This window comes from Choloepus didactylus, chromosome 2 (assembly GCF_015220235.1).
Source record: "Choloepus didactylus isolate mChoDid1 chromosome 2, mChoDid1.pri, whole genome shotgun sequence".
Taxonomy (NCBI): domain Eukaryota; kingdom Metazoa; phylum Chordata; class Mammalia; order Pilosa; family Megalonychidae; genus Choloepus; species Choloepus didactylus.
The window spans coordinates 25,211,200-25,235,445 of NC_051308.1; the positions used below are offsets into that span (position 1 = coordinate 25,211,200).

Genomic DNA, 24,246 nt, shown 5'->3' on the forward strand with positions numbered 1-24,246 from the left:
GAGTGGGAGTATCATATGCTACTTGGTATGATATTTGTTGGTGAATTTGGCCTCTGCTTTCAGTCGCCAACAGAGATGCTAAATTATCTTGGTCAGATTTCTGAGCCACCCTATGCCTCAGTTTCACTCTTGACTTTCCTAATTCTTCCTTGGGATTTTGCCAGAGTCAACTAGAAAATGTCTCACATGTACTTTAGGCTTTGGGAGAAAAGACATTATAAAATGCCTCAATTATCTAAATGAACCTAACCAACTTATGATTATCGACTTTGAGATTTTTCTCCTAGAAAATCCCATAAGAGCTTCCGTGGCTACTTGGCACAAATCTTTTCAAAGCAAATTTATCTCATTTCTAGTTACTGTGTACTCAGGAGACACAGAATAATTTTGATTAGCCTATGCTTGAACCAAATGAGGTACACCTACTCTAAGATACAAAACGTTTCCCAGCCCCCCCACCCACCAAATGCATTTAAAGGATATTTTCCCAGTTTTTGATTAATAACTGTTTTTTTTTTTTACTTTTTCCTTTTATATGCAAAGGTAGTTTGTATTTTAAGAATCAATATTTACAGATGGATCTGTGATACTCACAATCGTAGATCAAAGAATTGTCCTTTATAAAATTTTAGGTGATTATAGTAGGAAATGCATTTGTTATTTCTGTATTAATTCCATCAGTTTAGTGTTAGAAGATTTAACCTTTGTCAAATGTCTTTAAATAAATTGGCAAATGTGAACATTTACTGGTATAAAGCTAGGATGCAGCCATGACAGAAGTGATTTGCCTGTTTTTCTGGTATTAGGCAAATTTTCACATGCATTCAGTTGGTCTTTGAAAGACTGATGCAAAGTTTCTTTCTGACCCTTGACTTGGGTTATACTCACAGGATTTTGTATTTGTGGAGCAAGTAGAAGCTTTAACACTTAACACCTGGCCCATTGGAATGCCTGGAGCACTCTTTTTGTAATGAGGCAAGTGGAAGGAAGCCTTGCTGAGCCCCTCTGCTCTCTGACTGCTGAGTTATGAATGCTATTCCTGGTTATAGTCAAGCATTGTTTTATAGCTGGCTTATGGCAGTTTATGTTCTTTCCTTTGTCTTTTTTCACAGCTGTTGTGAACTTGGACAATTCTGTGGTTGACCTGGAGACCCTTCAAGCTCTCTATGAGAATGTGAGTAATAGAAGGAATTTTATGTGAGTATATAATACCTACACAATACCTGTCTATGGACACATGTAGGCTTGTTGCTTTAATGGACTCTATAGAAGCTTAATCTGGGGGCACTGAATTTATGTAATTATAGGTTTGTTAAAATACTTTCTAGGAACGTACTGGACAAATGTGTGGTCTCATAGTTTTAAAGATTGTGATTAAAAACATGTTGTATGTGAAGTGACACATTCCTTCTTTTGGAATACTAATAGTAGTCAGTCCTTTTATGGAGGCTAATTTGAGTCAAGCATTTTCTTACACAGCTCACATGTTAACTCATTTAATCTTACATGAAAATTATGGGAAGCACTGTTATTAACCCCTTTTTACAGATCAGGTAATTTAGGCATAGGAGGTTAGGTGACTTGCTCAGTCACACAGCTAGTATTGTGATGTAGCAGGGATTTGATTCAGTTCGTTTCTCTATGCTGCCAGAGTTCACTTCACTTCAAGTGTCAGGGAATGTAGCCTTTCTTTTACATAGCACTTTTTCTTAAGATGATAGGAAAAGGGAGTAAGGTATCGAAGAATAACTATAGCATGCTGCAGTCAGTGCTTTGGGACCGTGTGATATGTGCAAATGTAAATGAGATGATTTTAGTAAAGGCATGGCATTAAGTAACATTGATTCTTGTAAGAAAGTGATGCCCTTTTATTTTTCAGTGCTTTGATTACAATAAGGAGAAAGGCTCGGCGTGGCCCTATTTTGTCTTTAATATTTTTAGGTTCTTTTTTCATTTTGTTTCTGCTATTGTTTGTGATCAGGGGCCTCTGCGCTCCATGGGGCATGGTCTTAGTTCATCCTTAACCTTTCTTTCCCAAATCAAGGATGCAGACTCTCTTCCCTTGAGGACTGTGTATTCAACTTCCTTGTCTATAATTGCATTTGGTAATTTTTAAATGTAGGTAAATATGGTCTCCCTTGTGAGAGTGAGACCTCTGTAAGAGAAAATATTCTTCATTGTGCATCCCACAGTATGTATAGATCTAAGCACAGAACTTATATCAAGGAAACTGTAAAATCTTATTGAAGGTTGCAGAACTAGATCTGAATAAATAGAATGACTTACCATATTCTTGGATGAAGAGAGACTTAATATCATTACTATTTATTTCTCTGAAAATCAGTACATTCATATTATTTCAATTAGAATGCCAACAGATTTTTCAAGGTGTTAAAATGATCTTTTTGTCCTCAAAGAAGAATAAATTATCTGATAACAGTCAAGAAATATTTAAAAATATTTTGAGGGGAACTTGATTAGATAATAGAATGTACTACAAATCCCCTAAAATAACATCAGTAGTGCATTGGCATAAAAACTGTCAAATTCTCCATTTGGAATAAAATTTTAAAAATCCAGAAAAAGAATGTATTTGTGATAGTTCAATACATGATGAAATTGGTATTTCAGTTCATTGTAGAAATCATACTTCATTGAATAAACCATAGTATCCCGTGGTTATCTATCTGTAAGAAAATAAAGGACTCCTATCTTATACATTTACAAAACTAATTTCCCTATGAATTGAAATTTAAATGTATTTCCTTTTAAGAGTTTTATTTGTTTTTATAGGGGAGCATAAGTATAAGAAAGATGATATATACCCTCCCAATGAGACCTGGGCCTCACTAGGATGGGAAAATCTGACTAGGGTCGACCATATCTGAGGAGACCCACTCACAAAAAGGTTGCATAGAGGCAGAGCAAGAAACAGAAAAATCAAGAGGGGAAAAATTCTGATCAACTAAATAGAACCTAAGTTAGAGGTCTAGAATAAGTTGAACTGAATAACAGAGACCAGAGAACAAAGCCAACCAACAAGAAAACCACTAGGTAAAAAAGATAGAAAACAAGCTGCAAAATAAACTAATCAAGAGAATCAGATGCCTAGACAACTTAAGATAACAAGCCATACCAGGAAACACGAAAACATGGACCAGCCAAAGGAACAAGCTAATAGCTCAGCTGAGATACAGGAGTGGAGGCAACTAATGCTAAATAAATTCGATGAAATGAAGGAAGATATGGCAAAAGAGCTGAAGGATATAAAGAAGACACTGGATGACCATAAAGAAGAATTCCTAAACTTAAAAAAACAAATGGCAGAACTCATGGGAATGAAGGCCACAATGGAGGAGATGAAAAACACAATGGAGGGACACAACAGTAGATTTGAACAGGCAGAAGAAGGGATCAGTGAACTGGAAGACAGGTCATTCAAATTCATACACACAAAAGAACAGATGGTGAAAAAAATGGAAAAATATGAGCAGGGTTTTAGGGAGCTGAGTGACAACATGAAACACACAAATATACGTGTTATGGGTATCCCAGAAGGAGAAGAGAGGGGAAAGGGGGCAGAAAGAGTAATAGAAGACATATTCACTGAAAATTTCCCAACTCTTATAAAAGACAGAAAATTAGAGATTCAAGAAGTACAACGTACCCCAAATAGAATAGATCCCAATAGACCTACTCCAAGACACTTACTGGTCAGCTTGTCCAATGTCAAAGACAAAGAGAAGATTCTGAAAGTAGCAATAGAGAAGCGATCCATCACATACAAGGGAAGGTCAATAAGACTATGTACAGATTTCTCTGCAGAAACCATGGAGGCAAGAAGACAGTGGCATGCTATATTTAAGATACTGAAAGAGAAAAACTGCCAACCAAGAATTGTATATCCAGAAAAACTTTCCTTCAAAAATGAGGGAGAGATTAAAACATTTTCAGACAGACACTGAGAGAGTTTGTGAATAAGAGACCGGCACTACAAGAAATACTAAAGGGAGTGCTACAGGCTGATAGGAAAAGACAGGAGAGAGAGAGTTGGAGAAGAGTGCAGAAATGAAGATTATCAGGAAAGGTAAAAGGAGAGGAAAAAATAAGATATGACATATAAATTCCAAAAAACAAAACGGTAATAGAAAGTACTGCCCTTACAGTAATAACACTAAACGTAAATGGATTAAACTCCCCAATAAAAAGACACAGACTGGCAGAATGGATTAAAAAACAGGACCCATCTATATGCTGTCTACAAGAAACTCACTTTAGACACAAGGACAAAAATAGACTGAAAGTGAAAGGTTGGAAAAAGATATTTCATGCGAACAACAACCAGAAAAAAGAAGTAGCTATATTAATATCAGACAAGTTAGACTTCAAAAGCGAAACAATTAAAAGAGACAAAGGACACTATATATTAATAAAAGGGTCAATTCATCAAGAAAACATAACAATCAGAAATATTTATGCACCAAGCCAGAGTGCCCCAAAATTCATGAGGCAAACACTGCGATCACTGAAAGGAGAAATAGATAACTCTACAATAATAGTTGGAGACTTCAGTACACCACTCTCATCAATGGATAGAACATCTAGACAGAGGATCACTAAAGAAACAGATGTTGAATTGTATGATAAATGAACTAGACTTGACAGACATTTATAGAACACTACAACCAACAACAGCAGGATACACTTTTTTCTCAAGTGCTGGTGGAACATTCTCTAGGATAGACCACATGTTGGGTCACAAAGCAAGTCTCTACAAATTTAAAAATATTGATATTATACAAAACACTTTCTCAGACCACAATGGAATGAAGTTGGAAATAAATAAAAGGCAGAAGGTCATAAAATTCACAAACATATGGAGGCTAAACAACACCGTCTTAGAAAACCAGGGGGTAAAGGAAGAAATTACAAGAGAAATTAGTAAATACCTCGAGGCAAATGACAATGAAAACACAACTTATCAAAACTTATGGGATGCAGCAAAGGCAGTGCTGAGAGGGAAATTTATTGCCCTAAATGCCTATATTAAAAGAGAAGAGAGAGCAAAAATTGAAGAGTTAACTGCTTACCTGAAGGAATTAGAGAAAGAACAGCAAACTAACCCCAAAGCAAGCAGAAGGGAAGAAATAACAAAGATTAGAGCAGAAATAAATGCAATTGAGAACAGGAAAACAATAGAGAGAATCAACAAAACCAGAAGTTGGTTCTTTGAGAAAATCAATAAAATCGATGGACCACTGGCTAGGCTAACAAAAAAAGAAGAGAGAGCAGATGCAAATAAATGCAATCGGAAATGGGAAATGAAATATAACTACCGACCCTGCAGAAATTAAGGAGATAATGAGAAGATACTATGAGCAACTATATGCTAATAAACTAGACAACTTAGATGAAATGGACAACTTCCTAGAAAAGCATAAACAACCAACATTAACTCAAGAAGAAATAGATGACCTCAACAAACCAATCACAAGTAAAGAGATTGAGTCAGTCATCAAAAAGCTCCCAAAAAGGAAAAGCTCAGGACCAGATGGTTTCACATGTGAATTCTACCAAGCATTCAAGAACGAATTAGTACCAATCCTGCTCAATCTCTTCAAAAAATCGAAGAAGAGGGAAAGCTACCTAACTCTTTCTATGAAGCCATCATCACCCTAATACCAAAACCAGGCAAAGATACTACAAAAAAAAGAAAATTATAGACCAATTTCTTTAATAAATATAGATGCAAAAATCCTCAACAAAATACTCGCAAATCGAATCCAGCAGCACATTAAAAGAATTATACACCACGACTAGGTGGGATTTATTCCAGGTATGCAAGGCTGGTTCAACACAAGAAAATCAATTAGTGTAATACACCACATCAATAAATCAAAGCAGAAGAACCACATGATCATCTCGACTGATGCAGAAAAGGCATTTGACAAAATTCAACATCCTTTCCTGATGAAAACACTTCAAAGGATAGGAATAGAAGGGAACTTTTTCAATATGATAAAGGCAATATATGAAAAACCCACAGCTAACATCACACTCAATGGGGAGAGACTGAAAGCTTTTCCTCTAAGATCAGGAACAAGACAGGGATGCCCACTATCACCATTGTTATTCAATATTGTGCTGGAAGTTGTGGCTAGAGTAATTAGGCAAGAAAAAGAAATAAAAGGCATCCAGATTGGAGAGGAAGAAGTAAAACTTTCACTATTTGCAGATGACATGATTCTATAGGTAGGAAATCCAGAAAAATCTACAGCAAAGCTACTAGAACTAGTCAGTGAATACAGCAAAGTAGCAGGCTACAAGATCATCACACAAAAATCTGTAGTGTTCCTATACACAAGTAATGTGCAACAAGAGGAGGAAATCAAGAAAAAAATCCCATTTACAATAGCAACCAAAAGAATCAAGTATTTAGGAATAAACTTAACCAAGGACACAAAAGACCTTTACATAGAAAACTATAAGAAACTGCTAAAAGAAATTGAACAAGACCTAAAAAAATGGAAGAACATACCATGTTCATGGATTGGAAGACTAAATATAGTTAAAATGGCCATTTTGCCTAAACTGATTTACAGATTCAATGCAATACCAATTCAAATCCCAACAACTTACTTTACAGAAATAGAAAAACCAATAACTAAATTTATTTGGAAGAGTAGGGTGCCCCGAATAGCCAAAAGTATCTTGAGAAAGAGGAATGAAGTGGGAGGTCTCACACTACCTGACTTTGAAGCATATTACAAAGCTACAGTGCTCAAAACAGCATGATACTGGCATAAGGTCAGATATACTGATCAATGGAATCAAATTGAGTGTTCAGAAGTAGACCCTCGCATCTACGGACAACTGATCTTTGATAAGGCAGTGAAGCCGAAGCAACTGGGAAAGAGCAGCCTCTTCAATAAATGGTGTTTGGAGAACTGGATATCCATTTCCAAAAGAATGAAAGAGGATGTCCATCTCACACCTTCTACCAAAATTAACTCAAAGTGGATCAAAGACCTAAACATTAGCACCAAGACCATAAAACTCTTAGAAGAAAATGTAGGGCAATATCTTAAAGATCTTGTGATAGGAAGTGGTTTCTTAGACCTCACACCCAAGGCATGAGCAACCAAAGAACAAATAGACAAATGGGATCTCCTCAAAATTAAACACTTTTGTACATCAAAGGACTTTGTCAGAAAAGTAAAAAGGCAACCTACAAAATGGGAGATGATATTTGGAAACCACATATCAGATAAGGGTTTAATATCCCGAATATATAAAGGAATCCTGCATCTCAATAACAGAAAGACAAACAATCCAATTAAAAAATGGGCAAAAGACATGAACAGACATTTTTCTGAAGAGGAAATACAAATGGCTCAAAAGCATATGAAAAAATGCTCAACTTCACTGGCTATTAAGGAAATGCAAATCAAAACCACAATGAGATATCATCTCACACCTACCAGAATGGCCATTATCCAAAAAAAAAACAGAAAATGACAAGTGCTGGAGAGGATGTGGAAAAAGAGGCACACTTATGCATTGTTGGTGGGAATGTAGAATGGTGCAACCACTCTGGAAGACAGTGTGGAGGTTCCTCAGGAAGCTAAATATAGATTTGTCATATGACTGAGCTATTCCATTGCTAGGTATATACTCAGAGGAACTGAAACTTAAGACACAAACAGACATTTTTAAACTGATGTTTATTGCAGCATTATTCACAATTGCCAAGAGATGGAAACAGCCCAAATGTCCGTCAAAGGACGAATGGATAAACAAACTGTGGTATATACACATGATAGAATATTATGCAGCTGTGAGACAGAACAAAGACATGGATCATGTAATAATGTGGATGAACCTTGAGGACATTATGTTGAGTGAAGTTAGCCAGAAACAAAAGGACAGATTCTGTGTGGTCTCACTAATATGAACAGACATTAATGAGCAAACTTTGGGAGTTAAAAGCTGACAACACAGGCGACCAGGAGATAGAAAGAGGGCAGAGACCAGCCATGTGATGCTGAAGGACTTCAGAATGTTTAGTTTTGATTGCATAGATCCAGAAATAGATAGCATAATATTGTGTGATGGTAGCACAGTCTTGTAAGTGCACTGAACAAAGATGTCTGTGAGTAAAGCTGAAAGAGGTGGGATAGGAGAATGTATGACACCAGAGGTAAAGATAGATGATAAAGACTGGGACTGTATAACGTGGCAAAAACTGGAGTGGCCAATGACTGTTACTAAATATACAAATATAAAAATGTTTTTGCATGTGGGAAAGCAAATGAATGTCAACCATGTAGAGAGTTGAAAAGGGGATGGTATTCAGGAAAAAACATAATCAAAGCAAACTGGAGTCTGTGGTCAACACTAATATTGTAATATACCTCTGTTAAATGTCACAAAGGCAATATGACAATGCTAAATGTATATAAGAGGGGGATATAGGGGAGGAATATGGGATTCTTGATAGAGGTGTTATTTGCTGTCCTTACTAGTATATTGTATTGTATGACATGTTATTTTTCTTTTTATCATTTTTTTCTTATTGCTAAAAAAAAAAAACAAATTTTCTTGTAGTAATCAATATGTTCAAGTGCTGATTGTAGTGATAAATGTACAACTTTACGATGATACCATGAACAACTGATTGTATACTGTGGATAAATGTATGGTATGTGACTTTAACTCTATAAAATTGTAGGAAAATATATATATAGGAGTAAAAGTGTTGGAGAAAACATGGTGAGAGGGATGATGTCTCACCAATATGGACTAACTACAATGTGTAAACTCAGAATTGAATCTTAGAACATAGCCTAACATGGACATAATAATTGTAAAAGTCCCTAGATTGTAAGCTCTTATAGGAGTTAACTCTATCCCTGAATTGTAATGCCTGTCTCTAAATTTTGAGATGCTGATCCCCTAGCATATAACCTGATTGGTCTCTGGAACAATGCATATCTCTGAGACACCTGAAACTCAGGCTAGGAAAAAAAAAAAAAAAAAAAAAAAAAGAGGGTATGAAATATTTTGTCAAACACTGTAAAATGAGGGGTGAAAATCAGCCATTAAGTTTGGGAAGATGTGACAGCACATAACTTTGTTGAGATTAGATTCTGTAGAATAGTGATAAAAGCTCAATTCTGCTGATTCAGGTGTAAACAAATGGGTTTTCTAGAATTAGATACATTTACAGTTTTTAAAACATCCTGTGCTGTGAAGAAAAAAAATTGCAATAAAGAGAATGGAGATTGCCCAGGGTGATGGGTACAATATTAAATAGGGTTGTTAGGAGGCAAGATGATGGATTGGTGAGGTGTATGTTTTAGTTACTCCTCCAGGGAAGTAGGTAGAAAGCCAGGAACTGCGTGGACTGGACACCATAGAGCATTCTGACTTTGGGCATACTTCATACAACACTCCTGAAAATGTGGAACTGCTGAGATCAGCGAAATCTGTAAGTTTTTGTGGCCAGGGGACCCGCGCCCCTCCCTGCCAGGCTCAGTCCCGTGGGAGGAGGGGCTGTCAGCTCCAGGAAGGAGAAGGGAGAACTGCAGTGGCAGCTCTTATCAGAAACTCATTCTACTGATCCAAACTCCAACCATAGATAGACTGAGACCAGACACCAGAGAATCTGAGAGCAGCCAACCCAGCAGAGAGGAGATAGGCACAGCAAAAAAACAGCAAGACAAACTCAAAAATAAAAGCAGATGCTTTTTGGAGTTCTGGTGAACATAGAAAGGGGAAGGGCAGAGCTCAGGCCCGCAGGCTCATTTGCAAAACCCCAAGAAAAACTGATCTCTCTGCCCCCTGGATCTTTCCTTAATAGCCCTAATTGCTTTGTCTCTTAGCATTTCAATAATGCATTAGATCTGCTGGGAGGGCCCTTTCTTTCTTTTTTTTTTTTTTTAAATCTTTTTTTCATTTTCTAAAACAACTACTCTAAGAAGCCCAATACAGAAAGCCTCAAAGACTTGCAGTTTGGGCAGGTCAAGACAAGAGCAGAACTGAGAGCTCTGAGACAAAAGGCAATAATCCAGTGGCTGAGAAAATTCACTAAACACCACAACTTCCCAAGAACAGGGGGGTGTCCTCTCAAAGCCATCATCCTGGTGGACAGGAAACACTCCTGCCCGTCACCAGCCCAGAGCTGCCCCAGACAACTGAATGTGACAGAAGTGCTTACAATAACACACATACACCACAAAACTGGGCATGGACATTAGCCTTCCCTGCACCCTCAGCTGGTTGTCCCAGACTTGGGAAGGTGAAGCAGTGGGAATTAACAAGCCCCATTCAGACATCATTTCAGCAGACTGGGAGCCTCCCTACATAGACCGGCAGCCCAGAACCACTCTGGGGGTTGGCACTCACCTGTGACATAGCACAGTCATCCCTCAACAGAGGACCACAGTGTGCAAGGCCTGAAAGAGGGACCCACTTGCAAGTCTCAGGGGCCACATGCCAATTCCAAGGACTTGTGGGTCAGTGGCAGAGACAAACTGTGGCAGGACTGAACTGAAGGATTAGACTGTTGCAGCAGCTTTAAAACTCCAGGAACACCAGGGAGATTTGGTTGTTAGAGCCACCCCCCTCCCTGATCGCCCGGACACACGCCCCTTATACAGGGCAGGCAACACCAACTACACATGCAACCTTGGTACACCATCTGGACCCCACAAGACTTACTCCCCCACTTACCACAGAGGCAAAGCGGGGGAGAACTGGCTTGAGGGAAACAGGTGGCTCGCAGATGCCACCTGCTGGTTAGTCACAGAAAGTGTACTCCACGAAGATGTAGACCTGACAAATTAGAGAGAAGGATTTCAATTGGTCTACAAATCCTAGAAGAACCCTACCAAGTTAAGCAAATGCCAAGAGGCCCAAAACAACAGAAAATTTTAAAGCACATGAAAAAACCAGACGATATGGATAACCCAAGCACCCAAATCGAAAGATCAGAAGAAATACAATACTTAGAGCAACTAATTAAAGAACTAAAGATGAACGATGAGACCATGACACGGGATATAAAGGACATCAAGAAGAGCATGGAACAGGATATAAAGGACATCAAGAAGACCCTAGAAGAGCATAAAGAAGACATTGCAAGAATAAATAAAAAAATAGATGATCTTATGGAAATTAAAGAAACTGTTGACCAAATTAAAAAGATTCTGGATAGTCATAGTATAAGACTAGAGGAAGTTGAACAATGAATCAGTGACCTGGAAGATGACAGAATGGAAAATGAAAGCACAAAAGAAAGAATGGGGAAAAAATCAAAAAAATTGAAATGGACCTCGGGGATATGATAGATAATATAAAACATCCAAATATAAGACTCATTGGTGTTCCAGAAGGGGAAGAAAAGGGTAAAGGTCTAGGAAGAGTATTCAAAGAAATTGTTGGGTAAAACTTCCCAAATCTTCTAAACAACATAAATACACAAATCATAAATGCCCAGTGAACTCCAAATAGAATAAATCCAAATAAACCCACTCCAAGACATATTCTGATCACACTGTCAAATACCAAAGAGAAGGAGCAAGTTCTGAAAGCAGCAAGAGAAAAGCAATTCACCACATACAAAAGAAACAGCATAAGACTAAGTAGTGACTACTCAGCAGCCACCATGGAGGCTAGAAGGCAGTGGCACGACATATTTAAAATTCTGAGTGAGAAAAATTTCCAACCAAGAATACTTTATCCAGCAAAGCTCTCCTTCAAATTTGAGGGAGAGCTTAAATTTTTCACAGACAAACAGATGCTGAGAGAATTTGCTAACAAGAGACCTGCCCTACTGGAGATACTACAGGGAGCCCTACAGACAGAGAAACAAAGAAAGGAGAGAGAGACATGGAGAAAGGTTCAGTACTAAAGAGATTCGGTATGAGTATATTAAAGGATATTAATAGAGAGAGGGAAAAATATATACGACCAACATAAACCAAAGGATAAGATGGCTGATTCAAGAAATGCCTTCATGGTTATAACGTTGAATGTAAATGGATTAAACTCACCAATTAAAAGGTATACATTTGCAGAATGGATCAAAAAAAATGAACCATCAATATGCTGCATACAAGAGACTCATCGTAGAGAAAGGGACACAAAGAAATTGAAAGTGAAAGGATGGAAAAAAATATTTCATGCCAGCTACAGCCAAAAGAAAGCAGGTGTAGCAATATTAATCTCAGATAAAATAGACTTTAAATGCAGGGATGTTTTGAGAGACAAAGAAGGTCACCACATACTAATAAAAGGGGCATTTCAACAAGAAGAAATAACAATCATAAATGTTTATGCACCCAATCAAGGTGCCACAAAATACATGAGAGAAACACTGGCAAAACTAAAGGAAGCAATGGATGTTTCTACAATAATTGTGGGAGACTTCAACACATCACTCTCTCCTATAGATAGATCCACCAGACAGAAGACCAATAAGGAAATTGAAAACCTAAACAATCTGATAAATGAATTGGATTTAACAGACATATATAGAACATTACATCCCAAATCACCAGGATACACATACTTCTCTAGTGCTCATGGGACTTTCTCCAGAATAGATCATATGCTAGGATATAAAACAAGGCTCAATAAATTTAAAAAGATTGAAATTATTCAAAGCACATTCTCTGACCACAATGGAATACAATTAGAAGTCAATAACCAGCAGAGACTTAGAAAATTCACAAATACCTGGAGGTTAAACAACACACTCCTAAACAATCAGTGGGTTCAAGAAGAAATAGCAAGAGAAATTGCCAAATATATAGAGAAGAATGAAAATGAGAACACAACATACCAAAACCTATGGGATGCAGCAAAAGCGGTACTGAGGGGGAAATTTATAGCACTAAATGCATATATTAAAAAGGAAGAAAGAGCCAAAATCAAAGAACTAATGGATCAACTGAAGAAGCTAGAAAATGAACAGCAAACCAATCCTAAACCAAGTAGAAGAAAAGAAATAACAAGGATTAAAGCTGAAATAAATGACATAGAGAACAAAAAAACAATAGAGAGGATAAATAATGCCAAAAGTTGGTTCTTTGAGAAGATTGACAAGCCCCTAGCTAGACTGACAAAATCAAAAAGAGAGAAGACCCATAGAAACAAAATACTGAATGAGAAAGGTGACATTACAGCAGATCCCGAGGAAATTAAAAAAATTATAAGAGGGTACTATGAACAACTGTATGGCAACAAACTGGATAATGTAGAGGAAATGGACAATTTCCTGGAAACATATGAACAACCTAGAATGACCAGAGAAGAAACAGAAGACCTCAGCCAACCAGTCACAATCAAAGAGATCCAATCAGTCATCAAAAAGCTTCCCACAAATAAATGCCCAGGGCCAGATGGCTTCACAGGGGAATTCTACGAAACTTTCCAAAAAGAATTGACACCAGTCTTACATAACTCTTTCAAAACATTGAAGAAAATGGAACACTACCTAACTCATTTTATGAAGCTAACATGAATCTAATACCAAAACCAGGCAAAGATGCTACAAAAAAGGAAAACTACTGGCCAATCTCCCTAATGAATATAGATGCAAAAATCCTCAACAAAATACTTGCAAACCGAATCCAAAGACACATTAAAAAAATCATACACCATGACCAAGTGGGGTTCATTCCAGGCATGCAAGGATGGTTCAATGTAAGAAAATCAATCAATGTATTACAACACATTAACAAATCAAATGGGGAAAATCAAATGATCATCTCAATAGATGCTGAAAAAGCATTTGACAAAATCCAACATCCATTTTTGATAAAAACACTTCAAAAGGTAGGAATTGAAGGAAACTTCCTCAACATGATAAAGAGCATATATGAAAAACCCACAGCCAGCATAGTACTCAATGGTGAGAGACTGAAAGCCTTCCTCCTAAGATCAGGAACAAGACAAGGATGCCCGCTGTCACCACTGTTAATCAACATTTTGCTGGAAGTGCTAGCCAGGGCAATCCAGCAAGACAAAGAAATAAAAGGCATCCAAATTGGAAAGGAAGAAGTAAAACTGTCATTGTTTGCAGATGATATGATCTTATATCTGGAAACCCCCGAGAAATCGACCATACAGCTACTAGAGCTAATAAACAAATTTAGCAAAGTAGCAGGATACAAGATTAATGCACATAAGTCAGTAATGTTTGTATATGCTAGAAATGAACAAACTGAAGAGACACTCAAGAAAAAGATACCATTTTTAATAGCAACTAAAAAAATCAAGTACCTAGGAATAAACTTAACCAAAGATGTAAAAGACCTATACAAAGAAAACTACATAACTCTACTAAAAGAAATAGAAGGGGACCTTAAAAGATGGAAAATTATTCCATGTTCATGGATAGGAAGGCTAAATGTCATTAAGATGTCAATTCTACCCAAACTCATCTACAGATTCAATGCAATCCCAATCAAAATTCCATCAACCTACTTTGCAGACTTGGAAAAGCTAGTTATCAAATTTATTTGGAAAGAGAAGATGCCTCGAATTGCTAAAGACATTCTAAAAAAGAAAAACGAAGTGGGAGGACTTACACTCCCTGACTTTGAAGCTTATTTTAAAGCCACAGTTGTCAAAACAGCATGGTACTGGCACAAAGATAGACATATAGATCAGTGGAATTGAATTGAGAATTCGGAGATAGACCCCCAGATCTATGGCCGACTGATCTTTGATAAGGCCCTCAAAGTCGCTGAACTGGGTCATAAAGGTCTTTTCAACAAATGGGGCTGGGAGAGTTGGATATCCATATCCAAAAGAATGAAAGAGGACCCCTACCTCACACCCTACACAAAAATTAACTCAAAATGGACCAAAGATCTCAATATAAAAGAAAGCACCATAAAATTCCTGGAAGATAATGTAGGAAAACATCTTCAAGACCTTGTATTAGGTGGCCACTTCCTAGACTTTACACCCAAAGCACAAGCAACAAAAGAAAAACTAGATAAATGGGAACTCCTCAAGCTTAGAAGTTTCTGTACCTGAAAGGAATTTCTCAAAAAGGTAAAGAGGCAGCCAACTCAATGGGAAAAAATTTTTGGAAACCATGTATCTGACAAAAGACTGATATCTTGCATATATAAAGAAATCCTACAAGTCAATGACGATAGTGTAGACAGGCCAATTATAAAATGGGCAAAAGATATGAAAAGACAGTTCTCTGAAGAGGAAATACAAATGGCCAAGAAACACATGAAAAAATGTTCAGCTTCACTAGCTATTAGAGAGATGCAAATTAAGACCACAATGAGATACCATCTCACACCTATTAGAATGGCTGCCATTAAACAAATAGGAAACTACAAATGCTGGAGGGAATGTGGAGAAATTGGAACTTTGATTCATTGTTGGTGGGACTGTATAATGGTTTAGCCACTCTGGCAGTCAGTCTGGCAGTTCCTTAGAAAACTAGATATAGAGATACCCTTCGATCTAGCAATTGCAATTCTCGGTATATACCCGGAAGATCGGAGAGCAGTGACACGAACAGATATCTGCACGCCAATGTTCATACCAGCGTTATTCACAATTGCCAAGAGATGGAAATAACCCAAATGTCCTTCAACAGGTGTGTGGATAAATAAAATGTGGTATATACACACGATGGAATACTGCACGACAGTAAGAAAGAACGATGTTGTGAAACATATAACAACATGGATGAACCTTGAAGACGTAATGCTGAGCGAAATAAGCCAGGCACAAAAAGAGAAATATTATATGCTACCACTAATGTGAACTTTGAAAAATGTAAAACAAATGGTTTATAATGTAGAATGTAGGGGAACTAGCAGTAGAGAGCAATCAAGGAAGGGGGAACAATAATCCAAGAAGAACAGATAAGCTATCATGGGTAAATTTAATGTTCTGGTAATGCCCAGGAATGACTATGGTCTGTTAATTTCTGATGGGTATAGTAGGACCAAGTTCACAGAAATGTAGCTATATTAGGTTACTTTCTTGGGGTAGAGTAAGAACACGTTGGAAGTAAAGTAGTTATCTTAGGTTAGTTGTCTTTTTCTTACTCCCTTGTTATGGTCTCTTTGAAATGTTCTTTTATTGTACGTTAGTTTTTTTTTTTAATTCTGTTTTAATTTTTTTTATTTTTCATTTAGTTGATTTAGAAAAGAAAAAAAAGTTTAAAAAAAAAAAAAAACAAGGAAAAAAATATGCAGAGCCCCCTTGAGGAGCTGGTGGAGAATGCAGGGTTATTGGCCTGCCCTACCTCGATGGTTGCTAACATGCCCACAGACATAGGGGTCTGGTGGTTTGATGGATTGAGCCCTCTACCATGGAATTTGCCCTTGGGAAGACTGTTGCTGCAAAGGAGAGGCTAGGCCCCCCCTGTAATTGTGCCTAAGAGCCTCCTCCCGAATGCCTCTTTGTTGCTCAGATGTGGCCCTCTCTCTTTAGCTAAGCCAACTTGAAAGGTGAAATCACTGCCCTCTCCCTATGTGGGATCAGACACCCAGGGGAGTGAATCTCCCTGCAACGTGGGACATGACTCCTGGGGAGGAATGTAGACCCGGCATCGTGGGATGGAGAATATCTTCTTGACCAAAAGGGGAATGTGAAAGGAAATGAAATAAGCTTCAGTGGCAGAGAGATTCCAAAAGGAGCCGAGAGGTCACTCTGGTGGGCACTCTTATGCACAATATAAACAACCCTTTTTAGGTTCTAAAGAATTGGGGTAGCTGGTGGTGGATGCCTGAAACTATCAAACTACAACCCAGAACCCATGAATCTTGAAGACAATTGTATAAAAATGTGGCTTATGAGAGGGGACAGTGGGATTGGGGGGGCATAGGGATCACACTCCCGTTTGTCTAGTTTGTGGATGGATGAGTGGAAAGGTGGGGGAAGGAAACAAACAAACAAACAAACAGACAAGGGCGCTCAGTGTTCTTTTTTACTTTAGTTGCTCTTTTTCACTTTAATTATTATTCTGGTTATTTTTGTGTGTGTGGTAATGAGGGTGTCGGGGATTGATTTTGGTAATGAATGTACAACTATGTAATGGTACTGTGAACAATCAAATGTACGATTTGTTTTGTATGACTGCGTGGTATGTGAATATATCTCAATAAAATGAATAAAAAAATAAATAAATAGGGTTGTTAATTAAAGATGACATTTGAACAAGGAATTGCAGGAGGTGAGAAAGAGAAGCCATGTGGATATCTAAGGGAAGATACTCTTCCTCAGGTGGGAGCATGCCTGATGTACTCAAGGAACAGCAAGAAGGCCTGAATGGCTGAAAGATTGCAAGGAAGGGGAAACCAGTAGGAGATCATCACAGATGTATGTGGATGTATTGTGGGGAACAGCTCTTATAGGGTCTCATAGGCCTTTGTAGGATCTTAACTTTTACTCTGAATAAAATAGGAAGCCAATGCAAGGGTTTCAGCAGGGGAGTGGTAATGAGCTGATTTGTGTCTTAGAAGGAAAACTGTGGCTACTGAAGAACAGATTGTGGGGAGGCACTGTGAAACAACAGAGATGGTATGAGCAAGAGATGATAATGACTCTGGCCATAGTGGAAGCAGTGGAGCTGGTGAAAAGTGGTCAGATTCTGAAAATATTTTGAAGAAAAAGCAATAGAATTTGCTGTTGTATTGGATGTGGACTATGAGAAAATTAAAAAAAAGAGGATAATCCCAAGGTTTGGGTCCTAAGCAGTAGGAAGGATGGGATTTCCATTAATATGTGGGAGCATGTTTGGTGAATTCATTCACTTGCATTTGTGACTATAGAAGTCTAGTGGGCTCAAGGCAGAAAGTGGAGGCTGAGGCTGAGTGTTAGAAGTTATGTTTCAGTCAGGGTCCGATCAGGTGAGAGAAACCACAGAGTAATTTAAACAGGGAAGTTTAATACAAAGAATTATTAACCTATAATAGGAGAGTATAAACATATAAAAATAACTAAATGTACTCCAGGGCTAAGGGGGAGTACCCAAGGAAGGATAAAATTGGAAGGGGGGCTCCCTTCTTAAGGCTGGGAAACAGACCTTGCTGGAGAAAGCGTGAGTGCGGCCCACCGGTTTACCTGGACCAGAGCTGGTTCACAGTCCTGGGCAAGCAAGAAGTAAATTTCTGGGGTACAGGTGAGCTACAACGTGAAATATGGTGTGCCAGAATCAGGAAGAGGAGTGCCTCCTACTGGCAAAGCTTAACATCATATTCACTGTAAAGGAGGAAATGATGTGTCTAGTCCATTATCGGAGTAGGTTCTACAGGGTGAATTGAGGCAGTTAATTGATAACTGGCACAGACAGTGGAGTGCAGGGTGGTGGAGGCCTGGGATATATAGGCTTACTTGGTGTGTAAAGGACTCACTTGTGACCCCTTAGGCATGATCTTGATCACATGAAGGTGTAACTAGCAGCAAAAAGTGATGTGCACATGCTTAGACATGGCTAGGGCTCTCTGAGAAATTTTCAAACCTTATTGTATCAGTATAACTGTAATTTTTTTATTTCAGATCTGAAACAGTGTTTGAAAGTTATCCAAAGTGTCTTAATTTTGCCTTAAGTGTTTGCGTGGCATTTGAGAAGACATGTAAATTTTGTCTAAAAAAAAACTAATGTTTAAAACAAATTTTTTGTTATTAAATATATGAGGAATAATCTTATTAAGCATTCCACTACTTATCCTTGGGGACAAAAATTATAGCTAATCTGAATCCTTTTCCCTAAATGTGTGCTTGCTTTTTGCCAGATGCTTAAATGTCATTGGGCTGTTTTAAAGAAGTTCTATTTGATCTCTGTGAAACAGATGGAAGTATTTGTTATACAAACCTTATTTAGAATGTAATCTTTTTTTCTCCCCTGATTGCATATGTTTGGCAGTAAGCTTTCTCTTCTAGATGTGAATGAATTTTGGGCAGTCTCCAAATCTAAACACACCCTAATTTCAAAAGCCACAAACCTGAGGGCCCAATTCCTGTTTACTGAGAAATTAAAGCCTAGTTAAACCACATAGTTACTAAATACAGTACATCATAGTGATTTTTTAAAAACAAAATATCTTTAAAATTTATTTAGGGCTATTGATTATCATTGAGTTCAGAAAGTAAAGTTTTTTTCACAAGCAATGTATAATATTTACAGTTGGGTTAAATATATCTATTGCTTCCAGTTCATAAACTATACTCCTTTTATGTGTTTGGGGGTGGGTGGGAAGGGGAATAATGGATTGAAGGATGAGGAATGGGGGAGAAATTGAGACAAATTCCTTATTTTTTCTATAGTGTGTTGAATGATTTAACAGGAGGTAAAAACTGTGTCTTTAGAAATTCTATGTATCATTATCAATTTGTGTTTTTCAGATAATTGTTCATCTTTTCATTTAAATCATACTCAGAAACTAAAGGAAACCTTAAATATTAAGCACGAAACAAAACCAAAAACCCTGGAAGTGAATCTTATTAGAAATTCAGTTGAAGAAAAAAATAAAAAAGATAAGAAGGGGAAAAATTCCATACCCCTTTGTAATTAAACATCTCTAATCCAATTAGGAGGGAAAGAAAAGCAGGTAGGGTTGAGAGAATTAGCTGAATTTACACTTCTCAGGATTGGATTTCACAGGCATGCTTTATAGTTTTAGTAATCTTTACTTAGTGTAGTAGTTGACATACCATAAACTTTAATCTGGAAGGAGGATATAGTGCATGTCACATGATACAGCATCCTCAAAAGTCTATACCATTATTACATTAATGAAAATGAATCGGATTAACCATCTGTGTTCCCATAATTTGCTAGAGGAATTTAATTGATTCATGTTTTAGGCAACATTTAGTCATCTGTTTCTTTAAACAAATGTGAGTGGAGTATTGACTTTCTCCATGTAGCTCTTTTAAAACCTAAGTCTCATATTTCATTGTTTCATTGAGTTAGTTCATGGAATCCCTGTAAGAATATTCATTTTCAACTATAAACATGCTTACGGTGAATTTCAGAATTTTACAAAATCTTTAGATCTTTACTTACAGCCTGAATCTATAGATTTAATAAAAGCCAGAAATTATTTTTTTTCTTTTTCATCCAGAATGTGATATTGCCTGCCAAATCAAAGTATCAACTAATTTTTTTTGTTTGTTTGGTAGCTATGCTTCTTTTCAGTAAACCAACTCTATCCCATGGATTCCTGGAAAATGAAATTAAAAATGATTAACACTACTGCAGTGGAAATAAATGACTTTTTATTTTTAATATGACACTTCAATTTGACTGCTTTTGATATCAGAAAGGTTGAATTATTGGAGAATAGCTAATATTTTCATGTTCACTATTAGCTTACAGCTATGTTTTTGCAGGTTTGTGTTTTGAGCACTTTCACATTTTGTTCTAAGTCTTGCATGGTTTGGCTTCTGTCTGTTTTACCATCTTGCAGTGAGCTCCCAGCTCTCTGTTCTTCAGCTACTTCTCAGATCCCACCCCTACAAGACATTAACAAAGGTTGTTCTTTCTGGCAGGAAACTTCTGTGTACTATTTCCTCCTAGTAAATGTCTACCGAACTTCAGTTCTCAACCACTCCTCCTTTCCTCAGGAGTCCTGCCCGGTGTCAAATCTTATTGTTGCCTTTTTTAGCAACATGTACCTCACCGTTAGAGTACTTGTCGGGGTAGACATTTCATCGTATCCATGTGATTATCTTTACTACTTGTTCTTTCCAGTAGGATGGAAGTGCTATGTCTCTTTTCCCCTCCATGTCTGTATCTTCTTGGAATATAGTAAATACTACAAAGATATTTACCAAATGGATGCAGTTAATTATTTTTGGTAATTAGAGCACTAACCTTGACTACCTCTCTTAAATAAAATTTCTTTAAGAATATTAAGGTTGGATCATGATTTTAATGATGGCTGTTATGGATCGAATCATGTTCCCCACAAAGACATGTTCAAGTTCTACCTCCGGACCTGTGGATATGAACTCATTTATAAATACAATCGTCACATTTCCTGTTAGTCAAGGTGAGACCAAACTGAATCATGGTGGGCCTTAATCCAATATGACAGAAGTTCTTATAAGCAGAAGAAATTTGGTCACAGAAGAGGAGACAGATGGCTATATGATGAAGGCAGAGATTGAGTTCTGGATTGCCAGAAAACCACCACCAGAGCACTGCAAACTTCAAAGAAAGCATGATCCTTCTGAAACTTTAATTCTGGACTTCTAGCCTCCAAAACTGTGAAGAAATGAATTCCTATTGTCTAAGCCAACCAGGCTGTGGTACTTTGTTATAGCCGCCATAGAAAACCAAGGCAATGGCATATGTTTCATGGAGGAAAGAGTAACTTCGTGATCAGATTTTCTACAAAGTTGATTTTGGGGTTGGTTTCTACTTTTACATTTGAAATAAATATCATTGTGACAGAAAGCCATCTCACTTTCAGATTCTAATTGTATATTATAGAATTTGTTACCTGCAGTAATATGCAGTTCTTAAACTGAGTGAGTTAAGGTCCTATACACTTGACCTGAGCATTTACCTATTTGCATGTCAAGATTCTTGTCTTATATTTCAAAAAAGCTGACTTAAGGAGAGATTATTTTCAGAACTCCATGGTACTTCTTCCTATTCCTGACCCCCTCCTTCTCACCACCCACCTCCTCATCTTGTCTTAAATTAGCAGCTGCACTGCAGAAATTAATCACTTGAAATTATGTTACTTCACATTGTGACGTGTACTCTTAAGGCAACCAGTGTTACCACCTGTCCTTTCCTTTTTGAGGTCTTTCCTAAGTGAGTTGCCTACAGAAAGATGAGTTTTCCTGGATGGGTATCTCTTACACTAGGCGATTGGTTCTCAACTCTGTCCAAACAGTGCTTCCTTTTTCTAACAATATTTATTATGTCCCCTTTTCTATCACAGAAAAAAAATTAATGCATACTATAACCCGTCTACACACATAACTTAAATCACCTATGTCTGCACTATGATATAAAACAGAAATAACAGCATAATTTATAGTATTATAGGATATATTTAATTATGAAAATACTTGAGCCAGAAGATATAATGAAGTACACAAAGTATAATGAAATAGTGTCATATTTGTTCTGTATTTGTAAAAATCACCTTGGATACAGCAACTAAAAATGACTTTATTGCCCCATTATGATTTTCCAAAATGGTAAACACTTGGTAACATTAAAGGTATGGTTTTTCTTAGATATGCCTGGTGGCTGCATTCCTGGAAAATTCCATGTATATTAATGCCCTGAAAAAATACTTTAGTATGTATATATAAAATGGAGTTAGGGTCTAGGCTTAGTAAATTACAAGCATTTTTTCACCTGTGTGAATGCAGGAACATTCAGGGATATGAGGCAATTCTTCATTTTTCAGGCTGGCCCACACACTGAAGGTTGTCTAAAATCTCTGGACCCTGCTATTTGGCAGTAGACCATCAAATCACTGTGACAACAAAAAAACACTTCCCTACTTCCAAAATGCCCTCTAGGGGGCAGCCCACCTCCCTTAAGAACTATTCTACTGGACAAATACATTTTTTTTTCTCCAACTTATGTTTTTGTACAGAGTATTCTGCTAAGTAATATGCTGGGTAGCTGTGTTGGGTAAGCTAAAATATGCATAAATTTTAATTATCATATTAGATTCAAGTTCTAACATTTTATGAAATAATAGTTTAAAACAAAATATATCATAAGACACTTGTTTTAGGAGGTGGGTCTTAAAGATCATAAAGGCTGTGAGTTCTGAGGAGGAGGGGTATGGCCTCTGTAGCAGAAAGTGCAAATATGCCTATGCCAGACTTCATATTTGACTGCCCTAGTGTAAATCACAGGCCTCTCTTCAATATGTACTGATCTAAAACTAAGCTATGCACAAGGAAACTACTATAGAAAAAGAGAGAGGGGAAGAAAAAAGATTGCTATGCTAGTATTGTCCTCAAATTCTTTCTAAATTAGGTGAAGAATAAGTCCTTAACCAATTTAAAAAAAAACAAACAAACATTTTTAGAATGACTTATGTTGGTTTAGCACTAGCTTTGATCCTTGCTGCTATTTTTTTCTTGTCTTTTAGTTTTAAATGTAAACCTTGTTCGATAATGGAAACACTTGTTTCCTTCTCCTTTCATTACAGTTTCTTTTAGTCCCTTAGGAGGTCTCTCCTTAGAAGAAACTCACATCCCTATGTGTGGGGCCAACTTGTTTATAAGTACCCTGTCTGCCTCTACCAGCCATTGTTTTTATATAAAATACTATTCTTCTGTGATCTACCTCTTGATTCTCTCTTTAAAAACATTAACAATCCTTTTAGTTTGGTAGAGTACAGAAAGTGTTCCTTTCACATTCACTCTTTAATAACAGTTCAGCTCTCCTGGGAGGACAGTCTCTTCTGACACACGTATACTAAATATTTACCAGTAATTTTCCATGATGATAGGCATGCATTTGAGAAACGGCACTGTTGGTTAGCAACCACAATAAATTTTGCCGACCCGAAGCCATAAATGTTCGCTAGAACTTTTCTTTTAAATTTGTTTATTCCACTTATGCTAGAGGAATGTATTTAAAACTAGGAATATCCTTGTTTGTGTAGAAGACTTTCAGGTTTAGTCATACAAACTAGAGGTTTTTGAATGGCACCAAATGTGACTGGTGTAAATTCCTGCTAAGATCCTTGATTATTACTTAAGCTGGGTCCTGACTTGAAGTTATGCATAAATAGTAATAACATTTGATGGTTTTGATGTATTATGCTTCAGAGGGCCATCAACCTTCCCTGTTTTTTGCCTGTGATTGCAAAAGTGGAACTTTAACTGGGAAGTAAATTTATTAAAGGATTAAATAGTCATCTCTCAGCAAGGATGTAAAACTCCTATCATATTTTTCTTGATATAAGTTATTTAGGAAGTTGAATGATTCTAAATGGTAGCCCATGTGGATTTGGCTTTGAATTTCTTGTTTGCTCATGTATTTGCCAACATACATTAGGTGTTGAAGATTTTCAGGTTTCTGAGTTGCCGTTCAGCTACAACTTTAGGTTACCATGATGTATGTGGCCACCATTTTGCAAATTCCCCTCAGCTCTTGGCATTTAAATATATTCCACTTGTTAATTGTATCTGGGCAAGAAAGAGCTGTAGAACTGTAATGTGCATCTGTGGATCATAAAAAGTCTATTCTCTTGAAAATCTAGTTTT

At 37.1% G+C, this 24,246-nt stretch overlaps 1 protein-coding gene across 1 annotated transcript in view; it reads left to right on the forward strand.

Annotated features, from left to right (window-relative positions):
- FMN2 (formin 2) overlaps nucleotides 1-24,246 on the forward strand; it is a 408,121-nt gene that overhangs the window by 225,969 nt on the left and 157,906 nt on the right. Inside the window, exon 8 of the mRNA XM_037821962.1 lies at nucleotides 1,113-1,174. Coding sequence (XP_037677890.1) covers nucleotides 1,113-1,174 — 62 coding nt within the window. The remainder of the gene's footprint in view (nucleotides 1-1,112; nucleotides 1,175-24,246) is intronic.